General features: G+C 36.3%; 1 protein-coding gene across 4 annotated transcripts; it reads right to left on the bottom strand.

The window, feature by feature from the left end:
• Window positions 1–1,170: 1,170 nt before the first annotated feature.
• Window positions 1,171–19,374, bottom strand: snx9b (sorting nexin 9b). 4 transcript variants are annotated; one of them, XM_055020045.1, is made up of 20 exons: window positions 19,046–19,374; window positions 16,592–16,678; window positions 15,605–15,679; window positions 14,599–14,727; window positions 13,013–13,090; window positions 11,500–11,662; window positions 9,139–9,180; window positions 7,765–7,903; window positions 7,511–7,595; window positions 7,175–7,300; window positions 6,903–7,020; window positions 6,672–6,802; window positions 5,748–5,851; window positions 5,536–5,639; window positions 5,341–5,418; window positions 5,095–5,171; window positions 3,994–4,083; window positions 2,841–2,955; window positions 2,653–2,744; window positions 1,171–2,527 (listed from the first exon to the last, which is right to left on the bottom strand). In XM_055020045.1, the coding sequence occupies exons 1-20, from the start codon at window positions 19,055–19,057 to the stop codon at window positions 2,480–2,482; spliced, it is 1,893 nt and encodes a 630-aa protein (XP_054876020.1). In that variant the 5' UTR covers window positions 19,058–19,374; the 3' UTR covers window positions 1,171–2,479. The 4 variants fall into 4 exon arrangements, with proteins under 4 accessions (XP_054876020.1, XP_054876021.1, XP_054876022.1 ...); XM_055020046.1 differs by lacking the exon at window positions 9,139–9,180; XM_055020047.1 differs by lacking the exon at window positions 13,013–13,090.
• Between the last annotated feature and the right edge of the window lie 188 nt (window positions 19,375–19,562).

Raw genomic sequence — 19,562 nt, 5'->3', positions numbered from 1 at the left:
TCACTAAACATCCAAAGTTTTATATATATATATATATATACTATTGTATAACATTTTATATAATTGACAGTTTGAATCAGAAACCACAGCTTTCTAATATTTTGATTTCCACAATATTCCAATTTTCATAAACACAGAGTTGTGAGTTTTCATTATCTGTAGGCCATAATTATTAAAATGACATAAAGTCTTGACATATTTCATGCATACACATACATATGTGCATTTCAGTAAGTGAAACACATACATGTATGTACATTCTGAAAATTAGTGACATTTATTTTTACTTTTTCACAATATTCAGAATATTTCAAAGTGTACTTATATGTTTGGTAGATGCTGAATTATCTTTTACATCCACTGAAAAGTCTTCAGCGTAGATAAATAAAAAGGGTAAAATTCATCCAGACCAATGTAAAAAGATTCACTGCTAGTTACTGCAAAAGCTTGATGGCAATGGTCAAAGAATTTAATTCAAGAAGACAATTAGTTTTTCATGTTTGGCCAACTGCATTAAGTTTTTTTTTTCCTCATTCCATAAAATTATCTGCATCCAAGATAGCGTTGTGTGATATTAAAATTAATGAAAGGACTTATGCCAAATAAAGAGTAAGGGGCAAGTCATTTCACACAGAGCTGGCTTTCATTCGGCCCACTTATTTTATTGTATGTTTTTATTCAAAAACATTTAGTTTTTAAAAATCAAAGTTTTTTAATAGTAAAATCATTCCACTCCTGTAAACAAAATGGGCTTTGTAGGCTCAAAATGTCACGATACTCAAGCCAAGATTGATGTGCGCATTCAACCACATCATCTAGAACTGAAACCCAGACGTACAAAATGACGTCTGGGCAACAAGATGTCTTAAAACATGTTTTGAACTGATCAACCTGATAATTTGCATCTCGGTCTGATTTTGTCAAACCGCTCTTTGGTCTACATTTCAAGCTGCACCTGATGGCAGCGATAGCTGAGAGGAAAAAGGGCCCTTTCACTTCCATCACCAGAAGAGCACAAAAACACACTTTTTACATGAGCTACCAACTCATTTTTATGCTCTACCACGCCTACGCAAGGAGCTCCTGAAAAGAACAAGGACCTCAGTGTGTAGTTCAGTAAACCAATGAGAAACCAGTGTAAGAATTAATTCAAACAGATACGCATTCACAAATATGAATACAAATCATTGTTTAATAAATCAAACAAATTATGCTGTGCTTTCAATGACACTATATAGCAAATACTTCTATACATAAAATATAATGACAAGAAGCACCTGACGGGTCAAATAGAATATATATATATATATATATATATAGATATATATCTATATCTATATAATATATATATATGTAAATATATTTAGATATATCTATATATATAGTTATAGATATATCTAAATATATTTAGATATATATTTATGTATGTATTTTTTAAACATGATGTGACAAAAAGTACAAAGAGTGAACAAGATTAGAAGGTGATTGAAAAATTGACTGTGAAAAGCAAAGAAAGACAAACTTAAAACTTCACAATCTCTTCAGATGAGGATATAGCTTCTTCAGAGCAACAGTTGGACAGAAAATTTTGCAATACCCGAACACTGGAACGTGACTCAGACTTCATTAATTAAAGAAGAATGAAAAAGAGTAATGAACCACAACTTTATTTTTTTTTTTTTTACTTTTCTCATTGCACAATTTGTTTCTTGACAGAGTGTGAAGTGAGGAATAACAGTAGGTCCAAACAGCATCTCTAGTTTCCAAAAGGGGCAAAAAATGTGTGTAACGCAGGAAAGAGGTGGAGTTTCCTGTTAGCTTTTGAGGAAGCGCAAGATGAAATCGAGTAAGGCACCGCCAGCAGTGAAATTGCAGAGGACGTACAATCTGCCTTTGGCTTTGCTGTACCCCTGCTTTGGCTCAGCAAGCTGATGAACATTTACATGACGCAGAAGCAATGACTCAAATAAACCTGCAGTCAGCTCAGAAATGTGTAGTAAAGCTTTTATATGTGATTGTGACAGTAGAGAACAACTTTGGTTTTTGTAGCCGAAACCTCAGTGCATGACTGCAAATTGCAAAGTTGGCATTAACGATGTTTAACTCGTGTATAATGAAAGAAATCATGGCTGCTCAAAGTGCAACTAGGATGTTGACATCCTGTGTTACAAGCTGCGGACCTTAGACAGAGTGCCTTGGATGTAATCTGTCAACACTGCTTTTCCTGAAAACCCTGGCCTAAACATTGAAACCTTCCAGCTCTGGCGCTCATTATTTGTGCATAAGCATGTGGAGGAGGAAAGCAACAAAATGAGCTGTATCTGTTGGCGAAGGCAGTGTGAGAAGAGATGGCGTCAGCGTACAAGAAATACAGAAGTGAAATTTTAATTGTAGAAGGAGAAAGCAAAGATGCAACGCAAGCAAAAGCGCTTTCGGCAGGATCTGATTAAACGATGTGTCTTATAGTGTGAGACTGCTCTCACATTGTAGTGAACTGACCATGAGCTTGTCTCAGCTTTGCAGCAATCTGGAGATTCAGAGAAAAATGATAACATCATTAAAAACGGTCATTTCTTATTTGTTTATTATTGTAATCTAGACTATGCATCTGCTTCCTAGTTCATAAAGCAATGAAAAATGAAATGTCTTTACCGTCTCATAAAACTTGACTTGCTCCTCCAGGTACTGCTGCATGACCCGGTTGTAGTCGTAGATGCGGTTGCTATGGAAATGGTTCATTTCAGCTGGATCACAAAAACAAGAGGGGAAACCAGTGAGTTCAGACAGAACAAGACAATAAACTGCACTGTTGGATTTCAATGGCAAACACATAGCGCTACCTTGTAAAGTGTAAGACATGGTGCTGAGACGTTTCGACATGGCTACTTTGTCCTGAGTGGTAATTTTGTTGGCAGCCACCAGCTTGTCCCCTTCCTTCACCTTGTCTATAGCTGCCTGGAGGGATTAAATATATAGTAAATACATTAAGCTAACCAAACACAGACTTTGCAAAGCATTCAATAAACCCCCTTCGAGTACTTAATGCTCAGACCAACATGCAGCTCTGGAAAAAATGAAGAGACCACTGCTTTCAATCCTATTGAAAATCTCATGGTTATTCCACAAAAATATTGATTTCTGAAGTCTTCCTGAGTTAAAACATTAGTATTTTTATTTCTAAATAAATATGAACTTGTGCATTATTTGAGGTCTGAAAGCACTACATATTTTTTTTATTATTTTGACCATTTCTCGTTTTCTGCAAAGAAATACTAAATATTTGCTTGGAATTTCAGAGACATGTTATCAGTAGTTCATAGAATAAATGAACAATGTCCATTTTACTCAAACATATACCTATAAAAGTAAATTCAGAGAAACTGATTGTTTTAACTGGTCTCTTAACTTTTTCCAGAGCTGTATCTGGAAATATTGTAAATATCACAATATTTCAGTGTATATTGTGATTTCTCAAGAAACTCCAACTGTTCTCACTGAACACCTTAACACTTGCTCACCCTTCTTTTTAGTACAAATTGTGTTTTAAAACAATGCTTGCTCCTGCTGCTTCAGATTCACCATGAACTACTTCCATTGCTTTCTTCTCTGCAACGAGAAGCTTAAAACTCCACAGCAGTTATTGACAAAGCATGTGTTTAGGCAGATTAGCAAAAAATAAAATCCTTATAGTAACTACCTATATTATTCTTTCAAGACTATTCTAATCGTCATTTTAAAGATATTCCAACCTGATTCCATGGCTTTAAGTGAATGGAGCCCCAGACTAAATTCAACACCAGACGAGTTTTTGTTGCACAGTCAAACCCAAAATGTCAGCCAGGAAGTGTTATCAGGTAGAGAATTTTCTAATATACCAGCCTACATTTGTGCCCACATCTGGAAACATGGCATAGACCATTCATATTTTGTTGTGCTATCAGATCTAGCATTTCTCCTTTACAATGATGTTCATGTGTATTGGGAAATATGTACCTTATGGACCCCAATGGTATCTGGGAAGCATCCAAGGAGACCCTTATATTCATTATTGGTCTCCATGAGGAAGTGAAGATCTTTCTTAGGCTGAAAAAAAAAAAAGAAAACACAATAGGTGATAAATGTACAAAGGAAACAGGAAGATACTCACAGAAGTAAGAAAGAATAGGAGCAAAACCATCAAATGCTAACTTTGGAGAAGGAAATGAGAAGAACATGATAAGGGATAGCATAGGGAAAGTCACTTAGATAACAACCTTCTGGCTTCAAATAGACATTCAGCTGGCTGAGAAAGTTTATAGTCTGCATAACAAATCAAACAAATATCCAGCAGGATAATCTGGTTACAGTGTACAAGTAGGTGTGGCATTGACACTTCTCACTAATCCTTGACCATGTGAGGAGTTCAGCTTTGTCGTTATCAACAGAGCAGCTTCATCAGATCCTGCGATGAATCAAGAGTATGGCTATAAAATTTGTGTTACTGAACTATAGCCAGCAACTCACAAGGGCAAAACAAGCTTACCGAGCGAATTCCTCCTTGGAAAGCTGCTGGAACAATCAAACAAAGCCAAGAATTGACTTTATTACACAGAACATCAAACAGGCCATTAGAAAAACCCAACCAGTTTTCATTTTCTGCCTTTTGAAAATCTGCTTCAGTAAGATCTGACAAGGCATTGAGCAGAACATATTCAGGAAATGTTTTTAAATGTAGTAAACTGAAATGAACAATATAGAAGGCTCAAGAAGCTTTGAGACATTTCAACCACTAGAGATCTTCCACTTCCTTGTTCATGATAAAAAAAATAACAAAGCAAAACCCTAAAACCACTGATATAATCCAAACATGACTGATGGAAGTGAAACGTAAATAGATGCTGGAAACTAGAACTGAAGTCATCAACACTGCCATTTTTTCTAGACAACATTTTGCCTGTTGAACAGAAATCAGAAGATAAAAGGTCACAGACGCCTTTGTGGTTTTGACTGACACTCTGCCAGCTGCAGCGTGAAGCAGTTCCTCTATGTTAGAGATATGCGCTGGAACAGGTGACCTACTTTCTGAAGTTATATTTTAGAAACTGAAAAGTTTACCTGCTCTGCCACCAGCTGGGCTATCTCCTCGTAGGTCTTTCCAGCGGCCGTCAAGGCATCGGTTAGAGTCGACTCACCTGTAGCAGATAAAAATATGTCTTCCAACAAATTCTATCCATTTGTGTGATAACCTGCATCTGATTCTTTTATTATAGTTACTGAGTAACAAAAAGTAATCTGAAAATTGGAGCTGGAGACTGGCTAGCATCTTCTGCAAAATTATGCTGCCGAAGTGTGAACGTCTACCTTGGTATCCACTGCTTGTGAAGACAGTAGAGAGGTTCTGGAAGGCTTTTCCTATTCTCTGGTATTCCTTTGGCAGAGCTGCAGAAGACAAGAGGAAACACTCAAGACAATAGGTTTTTTGATGTAAACAATAATTTCAGAACAAAGTGGAGCTGCAGCAAACACTAATTAAGATTTCCAGCTGCGTGAACATACGTCCTGTGCATCTCTTCCAGTGCTCGTTTCCCACAGTGAGGATTTCCTTTACGCTGTCGTCCATGGCTTTGGTAAACTTACTGAACTGCTCGCATTTCTGCTCCCTGGGAAAAGAGAAACACATGCGGAATGCATTAACTACATGTGCTACGAGCACATCAGTGGCTGCTTCTTTGAAGTTTTCTCTTTTCAGACAGTTGGGTTTAACTCACACTTCTAAAGGATCCAGGTCTGCAGCTTCTGGCTCAATTGTGGTGAAAATCATCACTCCAACCGTTTCATCTTTCTCCGCTTTTCTCTTCCCCGTTTTCCAGTCCTGGCACAAACAAAAAGTTGTGCTTTGTAAATGTAATGTCGTCTCTTGAAAATGTTCACATTTTGTTATATTACAACTGATTGAGACTCTGCTAGCTGTAGAGTGAAGAAGTTGCTCTGTGTTAGAGATGTATATTCTCTCACGTAGGTGACCTACTTTCAGAGTATGTAGATAAGTGTAAATGAGCCACGATTGAAAATATCTGATTTTCAATCATTTTTAAGCTAAATATTTGAAATGTGTGACAAAAATTGGTAATTATCTAAAAATTAATTGCCAAATGTGTAATTGTTTCCTTGTAATACCACAGCTAAGATCTTTGAGGATTCTCTGAGAACATCAGCAAACAAGTAGCACCACGGAGAATGAGGAACAGAAAGACAACATCCCAAGTTTTAAACATCTCACAGCTCTGTTCAAACAATCATCAAAAGTAATACTGAATAATTCTTGTGAATATGTTGCACAGAAAACTTCAGGCTTAAATATGCAGAACTAATAGACCCATTCTCTTGAATGCATCCAGTTTTAACTGCATAAGTGGACTTTAAAAATTTTCATTAGTAAAACTTTTAAAAGCAATGTATCATTTTTACTTATAATTCAAAAAGATGCTATTCTGCGTACAACCAAGTTTGCAACTGTAACAAGATCCCAGGGATATACTGAAAGGACTTTACCTCAGAAAAACAATAAAATGAGGACTACAATCATGTGTTTATGGTGAACTGCTTGTTTCCTCAATAAAACATTGTCAGTTTGAACAGTTAAGCTATGCAATCTAACTCGACATTTTCCTGGAAAATATAGTACATTGTACCTTTTCATCTTTGTATGTGAGGAAAAGCTGGAACACATCGCTGCCAGAAATAACAGGGTGTCTGCACATCCTGGACATCCAACCCTGCAACCGCTCCATGCGCATCTTAATAAATTCCTCCTCAAAACGCCCTTAAAAAAAAAACACACCAAAGATTTATTGTGGTGCTTGCATTTAAAATACCAACATACCATTCTAAATCATTTCTTGCTAGCATAGAAATGAGCTCACCTGTCACCTGCTTGTCTGGCAAAGAGGGAATGGGAATGGCAGACCCAAATTTGTCAAGGAGTCTCTCATAGAGCCAATCAAAGTGTTTGTATCTATGATTGACAGGTCGGTTTGTTGTCTGCAAACCGGAAACATGTCAGGCAAGAAGAAAAAAACATTCATTTAAGACATTAAATATATTAATTGCAGTTGATTTCTTGCAGTCACAATGTTAAGAATCTAGTTCATTGCAGAGTTTATTTTGCATTGTGGAGAAGAGTCTATAAACTCACATTGGGTGTGATTTGGTACTCTATGTAGCTCTTGAGGCCGTACATTTTGGACCCTTTCTTGGGATCAGCTACGATGCAGTCTATCTGGGTTTCTGGGTAAGACCACACAGGACCAACCTCGCCCACCTGAGCATACAACACAGAAGACATTTAAAAGAGAACCCGAGCACTGCAGAAACAGTCAAAGGAAAGTGACACTCTCATTATGATATTGGTGCTAAATATTCTGAAACGCAGTGTGTTCTTGAAGTAAGTCAAAGATGAGATAACGAGTGCAGCTGTGAGTTTGTTGATGTAATTTTTGAGAAAAAACGGGTATTGTTAGGGCTCACATACATATATTGATAGCTTGTCTTTCCCTTTTGCAACCTGTTTGCAAAGAAGGTAGAGCTCAGGGCCAGACTTGGAGAATCCTGGAAATCTGTTAAAAATAATAGGAATGAAAGTTTCTTGATTAGAACATATTGCTACAATATAAACTCAGGTGATTTTAAGATTAGAATCAAAGTGCTATAATGGGCTTTTGTTGCATTAGTCTTTATAACAAATGATTTTGAAGAATCATGTACAAAAGACTTAATAAAACTTACTTATTGAGGGATATTTTCATTGACGAAGCATGCACTCCTCCTCTCTGTATCCCACCAGCTTCCCCAGATTCTGATTCTGTGTAGCCTGTCGTTGATTTCATATCATCCCACTCATCATCCCACTCATCATCCTCTGCCGCTGAGAGAGTAAGATGATTCAAATATTATTGTCTTTAATCAGAGTGACAAGGTCACATTTGTTCTCCAGTAGTTATATTTAAATTTGTTTCCCTTTAACAAAACTGGTGGAATCGAATCTTAAAATAGGTTGCACGATATTAGAAAATCATCCGATGGAGATATTGTGGATAAATATAGTGATAATAATGCCCTTTGCAATAAGAAAACATTTTCCTCTCTCATCTCATTTTCATCATTGTGCCTCCAGATGTTTTTTTGACTTTCAACATCTTGGGCACTGAAATGATGGGGTCTTTTGAAGGGAGATCCATCATCCAACAGTCTCAAAATATTGTTGGTATGCTGAGTGTGAACTCCTGACATCTTATATTAGCCAAAAATATTTATTTGCACTATTAGTGTCACACACATGGATGTTGCAGTTGCAATACATTTGTAATAAATTGAGCAGAACTATATTAAATGAGATGAATCAAAGTAAAGGTTGACACCCGTAATTGACAAAAGCAACTAGATGAGCACCTTTGAGTCTCAGAGTTTACATTTTTCAGACCAAATTTAATTCTATTAAAAAAATACACATGTCCAAGCTCAGCAAGAAAACAAAGCAAGAGCTCAGTGATGCTAAAGTAAACAGTCCGGTATATTCCAGGATTAATTTTCTAAGATAAAGAGAAATCCTTGAGTCAGAGAATATTTTCCCATTCTATTGAGGAAATACAGTAATAATGATACAACTTTTTTCACATTTGTAAATAGTTAGCATGCTTTCTAAAAAAACCACTTGAGCACCTCAATCACCACATCAAACCAGCAGGTTAAAACTACACCACATCCATCTCACATGTTAATGCTCACAATTTGTTCTGAGGCATGTTTTCTCTGTTGGCTATGAATTATGTTCTTCAACTATGTTGAACCTCAATGCCCTTAAAGGACTGAAACTAACAAGTGAATAAATGATGCAAACATGTTACTACCGCCACAAAAAGCTGCAGCTGGCTTAATCTTGCACTTCTTTTGCAGGCTGTTAGAAATATAAAAACATGCAGTAAAAAACAGACATCTAAAGTCCTTCAAAACATCATGGAGAAACCATGTTCTGCACTTTGTAATGACACAGCTGTTAATCTAGTGTCAGTATTGAGCTTCAAGCACATGCTTTAGAAAGAAATGTATTTCACTTTGTCCCACCAGAACAAGAAAACATCCATAGGGCAATAAAGCAGATACCTGTGTAATCAATAAGGTAAGGATATGGGTAGATGTCTTTGGCTAAGAGAAAGAAAAGGGGAAAGTCTGTTCATTTTTCTCATGGCAGCTCATTTCCTCTGTTCCTTTTTTTTTATTAAAAAAAGCATCAGGAGAATTTGAAATCCAGGTGGAGTCATTTGTCCCTGTGAGTCATTAGTGAGGCTAACTTTTCCAGTCTGGCAAAAACAAAATTATGACTCGAAAGGCTGCAGAAAAGCTGGAGCATTTCACAGAAGAGGAACAGGATCAGAGTTATATTCGCTCCTACACAGACATGAATGACATTTTCTAACCAGATGACATTTCAGTATATTATCAGATAATCTCACAGTATACATACCATTTTTTAACTATTTCAATAATGAAAATGCATCATGCGACTTTACATAAATACATTTAGTTTCATTTGCATGTACATGGTGAGGATGGCTTGTTTCGGAGATAAGAAAAAAAAAAAAAAAAGAAAGAAAAGAATTAAGTTTTTGAATGGGCTAACCAGAGTTTAGGTCCAAATCTGTCCAAAACTTTGTCCAAGGACTCAGAGGTCTGTGGAAAAGATTTGTCATTATAATATGCTAGATTTTGAGGCCTTTTGTAAAGTAGAGTGACCAAATAACACCAAATCAACATGTAGCACTGAATGAAAAGGATTAGTTTTAGTGTACACTTATTCCATTTTTTAATACGTAATTTTCCCTCTGACACTTCAGTTAAATTTTCAGCTGTATTGTACAGAATACATGTTACATTAAATTCTCAAGTAGTTTGTGAAAAGTGTATTTATTCATTTTTCAAGACATAATTAATAAATAAATCCACTACATATAATGTTTGCATGCTGTGGAAGGCAGAATATTTTGTTCTGATGAAAAAGAGCATAACATCTAAAACAATATTTTATTTAATAGGTCTGATCTGCAGATTATGAGAAATATTTACCAAAACATACAAATTGAGACCTGTTGTGAGTTGGGCTTTGAAACTGTGCCAACCAACAAACGTTAGAGCAACCGGCTGATTTCATTTACTGTGAAGGTATTCGACCAGATGCAGCAAAAGGTACAAAATTACCGCCACATGCAAGAATGAGAAGCCTGTAATTTATCTCTGACAAACAAAGCTTTTTTCTTTTATGAAGCTACATAAATCTGAAAGTGATGAGCTGCTCTGAGATTTATAATATCCTCCTGGTTCATAACAGGAGAGACTTTTTACTGGCTCTATTTTACTGAATAAGCTTCTATAGTCACATGAATATCACAAGACTTTAGTCTTCCAATTAAATTAAAAAGTTATATTTCTTCATAGTGTATAGCACATAGAACTTATTTGTTCTGGTTATTCTTGATGCACATGAACTAAGATAAGGGAAATAATTTGGCCCTAAAGTCCAAATCTTACTTTATGTTATAATCTATCAGTGAGTTATCTGCAAATAGATTTTATTCTAGAGGAAGTTATTGTAAAATATGCTAAAACTTATTATGAGGTATCTGAGTGGCTATTTGTGTCTTCACTAAAAGCTTAACAAAAGTTCATTTTATGACAGATTTGTGATAAAATTAACTCACAGAATGATTTGATGGGACAAAACTCATATTTCTGCTCATGTGAGCAACTGATGGTTTTGTCATAGTTTTTATGTTTATGTTTTTACTTCAAATCATTTCAGGAGTATACAACTAACTTCAGTTGTGCTACTACAACAAAATAAAAGCCATGATGAAATACAGCTGAAACTTGATATTTACACACTGCATAACAAACACATCATTTCTTCATCTGCCCAACATTAAATTTTATATCACAAAGTGGTTTTAATATGCAAAGTTTTCCCCAGTGTTTTATAAGCCTGGCGGGCCACCAGGCTTTACTTGCCTTAGACCAGACTAAGCATTGTTTATTTTAAATGGGGCTTTTTGTACACTAGTAACAGTGAAGACGGATTAGGCTAAGTTTATTGTTGATATTAAACTGGGTGAGGGGTTATGTGCACCAATTGCACAGTTCCTGTGTGTACTTGTTTGGCCACAGACACTGTTATTCCCAAATTATGATGCCTTGTTTGTGCACCTCCAAATTTTTGTAACTTAACATTTTTTAACACAAAAACATGCCAGGCTGCTGGTGGACTGCCCTAGCGCCTCTTCCATCAGACGTAGCAGGTTCGAAATCCTGACACTTAATTCAAAAATCAACATTTAATACATAAAGTCAAAGCTGAACGGAAAAAAATGTAAAACTAGCATCTGAGCACATATTAAAGCTCCTGGAAACATAATTCTAACATAACACTAAGCCTAACATACACAGCTGCTGTTAAAACAAACTGTTTCTTACCTGGACCTTGGTAAGCCTGAGGGTGACCCTGTGATACATTGCCCCAGGGGTCAGCAGCAGTCTTTCCAGTCTGAGTGCCCTCTGGATTAGACGCCCAGTTGTTGTTTGTGCCCCCTGAAGGGTCTGCATTCCATGCCGACCAGGGATCATTACCATTGCTGGCCTGAGAGAGACATACAAGAGAGGCAGTGAGGGATGAAAGGGAGGACTGTGATGGCAGAGAGGAGAGAAAACAGACACGGTCTGTATCATGTGAAGCCGACAGTAGTCCTAAATCAACATGCGTTTTAAACGTGGTGCAGACCTGTCTTTAGGCAGAGCATACATTAAGAAATGACTCAGCAATGACAGCCTGGTTTGTCATTGCTGTTTTTTGAATGAGCTTTCATCTAAATTAGATGAAATGTTGCAAATTTGAAGAAAGAGACATGCTCAAACTTGTACACTATGCTTAGGTTACTATGTTTTCACAGCACTTATAAGCACTGAGATAAACTCCATGCCACGGATCAAAAACTTGCAAAGAGAAGCATGCAACAGGATGCTTCTGTGTGTGTGCCCCCTTTCGTAGGTTAAAATTTGAATATTGTAAACCAAACTCACTGAACGAAGACTTTAATGCAAACAGCATAGCGAGCTCTCTCATTCACATATTCAGGCTGTAATGTTCCAATGTTGTAATAAAATATGTTACTAAAAAAATGCTTCAATGGTGTAGCATAATTTATCAACGAATAAAAGAAATTTTGAATTTTGAATAGTAAAATTTGTGAATTTTGTTTTCAAATAAGCTAAAGATGATGCTGTATTCTGATTAAGAGACATAATGCTGTAGTTTTATAATACTTTTTTTGTTTTTGTCGAACATTGGTGTCAACTGAGATTAATACATATTTTTCTCACACTACCATTCTTATCTGTGATTAGAAAGCTTCCGAGACTTCCTGCAGGAAAATTTCACCAGAGAGCCTACATTTATTATTGGCATGCAAACGTTTATGCAAAAACAAATACTGCATTGTCTGTATGTTTAACAGTGCACACTTTGATAATGGAATCATACAGTTTAACTATTATTATCCAGCCCTAGAGGAGTTGATCTGAGATTTCCAGTAACAAAAAGGGGAAAACAGGTTTCTGACTGCTGATTTCTTTGCATAAAAAATTTATGAGATTGATCAGAGAAAAATCAAAATCAGATAAAATTGGTAATGTCTGGCTGTACAAAAAGTGGAAATTTGATTTAGTCTATAAAACTGCAATCGATGCACATTGAATAAATAATCCTGATTCACATTTTCCACTGTGGATGATGATTTGGGTAATCTGGAACCATTCATTTGTTTGCTCAGCGGTGCAAGGTGAAAAAAGAAGGTGAGAGATCATGCTTTTTTAGACAGAACGTGAATGTGTCAAAGCAGATCAAACGGATAACCAAGGTGAGAATTGGTGAAGACAAGACGGCCCAAACTAATGCCTCTTGTCGTGCTCACAACCCCCAAGTGGCATTTACCTCCTCGGGGGATGGGAAGAAAGGGGTAACTGGGGTGTCTGGGGTGTCTGGCACGGGATTCAATTCCCCAGAATCCACCTTGAGGGGAATAGAAGGTGAAATGAGAACAAAATGCCTGCAGTGAGGGTTAAAATGGAGCAGAGAGTGGGTTAAAGTGAGGCCTCAACGTATACGCTTGAATAATAATAAGAAGCTATGAGCACAAAAGCTGGTACATTTTCTGCAGTGACTCTTAAACAGACTGTGTCCCAAACATTTTCACCAATCCAGCGGTGTGATTTTTTTTGTGTGGAAGCTTCTGGCTGCTAAAGACAGAAGAGACCACTCAAACCATTTCCTCTCAGTTCTGCAATACTACAGTTAAAAATATGTCAGTTTGAAATTATATCTCTCACTGCAGCTGCTCTCACTTCTGCATCTGGGGTTCACAAAAACTGGGCAAAGCTGTTTTTGTCAACTTCTGCTTTTTCTTTTTTGCTTGTTCTTCAACACCATCCCATCATATAATGCCTCATCAAAATGTAAAGAATGTATTTTACAGCTTGTAATGTTAAATTTTCAATTATATTATTGGACAGATCAACCCCATTTTTGGGTATAAAGACCTGAAAGTGTGCATTTGTATTTATATCTTTTTTTATTTTTACACCTTTTTATTTTTGCTTTTCACACCTCAAAAGTAAATGAAGTCACAAAACATCATAAAGACAAAACAAAAGACAACCGTAATCAGAAAACCAAGAAGCCTGAAGTAACTCTGGAGGAGCTGCAGAGATACAGTGCTCAGGTGGGAGAATCTGGAGAAAATTTAATCTTTGTATTAAAGTGGTAAAAGAGAAAAAAATAATCACAGAAAGCTGTTACAACATATTATGCAAGGGAGACTTTACAATTGTAAAAGTAGGGGCTCTAACAAACTGAAAACCACACCCCTTTGTAAAGACATGGTGGTTGCACTATTATGCTGTGGAAATCTTCCCTTCCACAATTACTGGGATGTTGTTCAGAGCTAATGGGGAAAAAGATTAAATGAGACACATGGTAATTCTCACGCAGTCCTTCTAAAGACTGCAAAAAGACCTGAGACTAGGGTGGAGGTTCAGCTTCCAGCAGGACAACTTCACTAATCTTACATCTAGAGGTGGTCAGATTTAGATCTAAGCATATTTATGAGTTAAAATCGTCAGGCAGGGCTTAAGAAAAATGAGCAAAATCTCTAAAGATGGTAAAAACAGACCCTGAAAGACTAACAGTACACATGAATACATATCCACACCTATGTGAAAATAAAACCAATATATTCCTTTTCACTTAGAATTTAAGTGCTACTTTGTTTAAGTCTATGATAAAAAAAAATCCAAAATAAATTAGTTTGCAGTTGTCTTCTGACAAAAAGGTATGACAACCTCTTCAGAGCATTTAAAAAATTAAAAAAATAGAAACGTGGTTGGTGAAACATGGTAGGTGGTCTGCTGTTATTTTTGTGTATTTTCACCACATCTGAGGAGGTAAGCAGTGGTAATTGGCTTGGGGAGAAAATGAGAAGTCATTTCAGCAACATCATCTCCACCAGCTTGGTACTTTACCTGGTTTTGTGCAGGTGTTGATACAGGTGCAAATGCATCAAAGACAGAAAGGTCCTGATATGCGACGTTCCCTGCATTTAAAGGAGGTGCTGGCGATGCTGCTGGAAATGCAGGAAATTCATTTTTGAACTACAAAATGAAAAAGAAGAAAAAGAAATCTGTTACATTCGGCGGAAAAAAATCATGTAATTTCACCATAATTTAATTATTTCTAAAGGTATGTTCATCTATGGTAATGTGTCTGTCTTGTCTGTCTTCTCCAGATTCTCTTAACAAATTGAGACAGTACATAGGCTCCACGACTCAACCACAATGCAAAACTTATTTTTACTTTACTATGTCCTATTTTCTTCAGAATACTAAAAAGGTACAAATAGTTGCTGCTTGAGTAACAGAGAGTCTGTGTTTTATCAATAGCCAAAACATGAACTTTAACTGTGACTATCATCTGGAAGTTTTTAAAAGTTGGGCATGAGATCTAAACAGCTCTGGAGCAGCTGGGGACTCAACGAAAGGACAGGCAAGCTTGTTTGGACTTTCAGAATAATAATAGTTGAATCTATCAATCTCTTTCACGTGTACACATAGGAGTTACTCTGGGAGTTGTTGAGGAAAGTTTTTACAGAGGAGGCTAAACTGTTGGCATCCCAGACTATACTTTCATTCAGGGTCTGAATGTCTTTAGAGTGAATCATATCCACGGATGCAGTCAGAGAACCGGATCAGGCTGGACACACACTAAAAAACACTCTAATCAGCAGATCCCTGAAGGAGGAACATCCTGTTGTGATTTCAATGTCAGGCGAAGCGACAGCACCGCAGTTAGCATATGCATCCTGGTATCTGATAAGGAGGTCACACACTCTTCTCACCCTGACCTTATAACGACTTTTGTTTTTAATTAAACTGGTGATATGTTAGAGTTAAATAGATAGTGTGTGCGGTGAGATGTCACCCAAATTATCCAGCACACAATACGCTTCATTATCACTGCTTTCTGACTTACCTCAATGTAATCTTCAGGCACCAGTCCAACTTCTCCTCTTGAGTTCTGTGCTTCAATCCAACCCCCTCCAATACTCTAGAATGAAAAGAGTGTTAGAAGAATATTAGTACAGATTGTATATCACCCTAAACTATACAGGTTTTGCACGAATAGTTGATTTTCAAACCAGAAAACAAATCTTCTCTCCTGGTTTTCATATTTTGTCACGCAACAACCACTGTTTTGGAATTTTATGTGATAGAGAAGATAAAGACTGTTAAATTTCCATTGATTTCCGAAGCTGATATAGAGGCGTCAAAAAAAACCTGTAGCTGTAAGCGGCTCTGTCCTATAAAATCCCACTAAAATCTAATAAAGTTTGTGGTTGTAATGTGACGACAGGCGAAACAGTTTGAGTGGCATAAACATTTTTCAAAGCACCGTAAATTTATATGGTGCAATGTCCAACTTTTAAGGAGATTCCAGAAAGAAAGACTGACATTTGGAAGCTCTCGATCTTATATAAAGATTTATAAAATTCCCAGTTGCAGCCTTTTTGGCAATGACAAAAAAACACACCAACTCTTCCTGATTTGATTCAGACAGACTTAGATTAGAAAACTATGTAGGTCAGCACAGCATAAGTAAGCTTTGAACTGTTGGCAACTGACTCTAATGACATCATGTTTGTTCAGTCATTTGTTCCCCTCTCGTCCGTTCTTTCTTCTTTGGCAAGTCATTTATGAGACACCACTTGAGCAACGCGAGGTCATGTGGTCTTGCTCTGTTCAGCTGAGTCAGTTTTCAATGCCAAAATCGTAAAGAGCTTCATACAGGCCATCAATCTTTTTTATATATATTATTTAATTTTAAACTAATATGATCCAAAACAAACTCCTTGCTCAGAAAAATGCTGATAAATCTAAATTGAGTGTGACTTTTACACACAAATATCTGAAAGCTTAGGTCTTGTCTACAAAAACATTACAGTTTTAGTTTTTTTCTTACCTTATTTGTGATAGTGATTGTCTCGCCTTCTTTCACTGTCAGCTCATTGTTGCCGGGCTCAGCGGTAAAGTCATATAAAACCTGTGCCTGAGAACAAACAAGACAGAATGATCAATGGTTCTGTTCCTTAAACATTAGTGTATCGTCAGAACATGCAGTGACCCCTGTGGCAAGCTAACAGGTGTGAAGAAAAATAAGGGCAATGAGAAAGGTCAAAAACTAATTCTTTTAGACAGGTAAATGCACTATTTACTCATTAGTGAAAAAAAAAAAAAAAGCCGCAGAGAAAACTTTCAGCGATGGAATGTGAGGCAGAACAGAGATCTGCTTCAGTTTTCGTAAAAACTGGGATTATACCCAAAAGTCATGGAAGTCACTGCAAAAAGGCCTCACCATTGCAGGCAAAGTTGTAATTTATTTTCAAATATCTTAGAAAATTATTTGCATATTTGCTATTATGAACAACAAGATGATTCTACCTCCTATGTGAACAATTTCGTAAAGATGTGTTTACTTACAGAATGCTTTATGTAAAATAAGATATTTATCAAACGCAGAAACCAAAAAGCTCATAGGCAAAAACTGGAAAGTTACTTAGTGTGTTTTGTGTTTTTAAGAAAAATTTTCATAATCTATATTTTAGATATAGAGCTAAGGCTTTAAGTTTTTAAAAAATATTGGCATCACATGTTTTAAAACTGGGCTGGAATGAGGAAAGCATAACTAGAACCCAAACTCCTCTGTATTGAAATAAACCAGATATGGTGGTTTTTGAATCTGATTAGGTTATGTCCTTGATGCCTCCCTTTCCTGCCACAGATCACACAGATGAGACCCCAGGCACCCGCAGAATTTGCTGGAAGGACTACATTCCCCTTTTGGCCTAGAAACACAGAGGGATTCATCAGAATAAGATGTAGAGTCTCTTTGAAGAGAAGAGTGGTTGTGTTTCCATCCTAGACATGTTACCCCAGTGACTTGATGTCAGATAAGAGGGGGAAATACATGTAACAACTCAACTTTTCTCTTATGCTGTTCCTTTGATTTATAATCAAGCTTTATGACAAGATTTATGGAAAGCTTTAATTGGCATGCTTGTTAAACACTCAAATGTATGCACAGTAACAGAACAGACAACCTGGCTAACTTGTGTCAGCTAACATCCACTTGTTACACTATCAAAAGCAAAATGTATAATATTCTGCACAATAAGCTTGGAAACTACCACTACATTTAATGGGTACTTAGTCCATATTTATGTTTAAACATATAAAAAATAAACTTGCAATAACTGACTTTCTAAACATTATTAATGTGTCAATGAATATGGCATATCATTCTAGTAACTGAAAGAATAATAATTATTATTTTAATTTAAAACTATTTGATCTTTTTGATTTGCTTTAAATACAACTAATTATGGTTTATTTGATAAAGGTTAACAATGTAAAGATCTATGCCTTGACTGTAAGAATTTGGATAACTGAACTATTATTTTACTCATTAAAAGCATTAAAAATAAACATGTGAAACTCATTAAATTATTTTCACTTCCCAGAAATATCAGGGTTTCAGAACCCTGATATACTTCTTATGAGAAAATGCAATATCTATTTCTACATAATGTAAACCTGTAACAATTACCGCTTAGAAAATTAGAGAAAAACAGAAATTATCCAAAAGTGAAGTAATGGCAGGTGTTTGGTGAATAACAGAACACGTTTTTAATGCTGAGCAGTAACGCTCAGCATTGAAATGATGCTGAAAATAAAGCATAATGAAAATAATGCATAATATTATAATAGATAATCTCTATAAATCAGCTCTGCTTATTTTATAGAAAAAAATCGTTTTTAAAAAGTAAAAGTATTAATTACAAGAATTTATATCTTGTTTTCTATTTTTATACCTAAACATATCTCACATAATTCATAAATGAAATGCATCAAAATAACGTTTATTATTGAGATATAAATATATATTACATAGTTTCATAAAATGTAAACAACACCGAAAAGTTATTTAGTTTTTAACTGTATTGTTTTGACTATAAAATTATTCCTCCTCAATTCAGGTAACTGTCCTACGGCTGAACCCGGAAGACTACATTTCCCAGAATTCTGCGGAAGTAGCAATGACCCGGACTGTGGAGGCTGTAAAATGTCACAAGACAAGTTTCTTGACGATACACATTTTCCATGTTTACCAAAAGCAGTTATTTCACTTTTACTCCATATACCTGTACCGTAAGCAACCACGAGTTTATAGAATACTTAAAAATGAGTTTGACTTGAAATGTAGTTTCACAAATATTCACAACTACAACTCTGACAACCCGAATCTATTGCTAGTACAAACACACACACACAAAAAAAAACAACTGGCAGGGGAAACCGCAGGGGACCGGATCGAGATCAACACGTCCAAATCTCCCTGAAAAGTTAACACTCCTACCTTTAACGCCATTGTGGCAGCATTGATCAATCATTACAGAAACAGGCCCCGTGTTTTTTTAAGATTCCGAGTCGTCAGCAGGTCATCTCCCCCCGCTGCTCTTCAACTGCTGCTGGCGAAGAAAACTCGACAGGTCCTCCCTTCCGCGAGTCTTCGCATCACAGTCCTCCACAAACGATTACAAACAGTTTGAAGCTTAAAAAACAGGCGAGAAATAAAGAAAAGTGACGACGGAGCAGGTTCGGAGAGAAAGAGCTAAGTTTGAACCGCGCAAGGAGCCGCTGCTGACAGCGAGGAGGAGGGAGTGACCTGAGACAGGGAGAGAAACCGGAAAGGTATTCCAGGTCCGATATGTCTCCCCATAGACTTCACTCTGAAGTTAAATCAATTAAAATATATATTTTAAAAGTAAAATATCTTTATTAAAAGTAAAATAATAATAAAATAACTATATTTACTTTCCCTCTTTTCAGTCAGTACTACAATGACAAAAGTAGACATATAATTGAATTGTATA

This window comes from Poeciliopsis prolifica, unplaced genomic scaffold (assembly GCF_027474105.1).
Source record: "Poeciliopsis prolifica strain line A6 unplaced genomic scaffold, Auburn_PproV2 SCAFFOLD065, whole genome shotgun sequence".
Lineage (NCBI taxonomy): Eukaryota > Metazoa > Chordata > Actinopteri > Cyprinodontiformes > Poeciliidae > Poeciliopsis > Poeciliopsis prolifica.
Note: the sequence above shows the minus strand (reverse complement) of the source record. Positions and strands in the feature narration are given on the sequence as shown.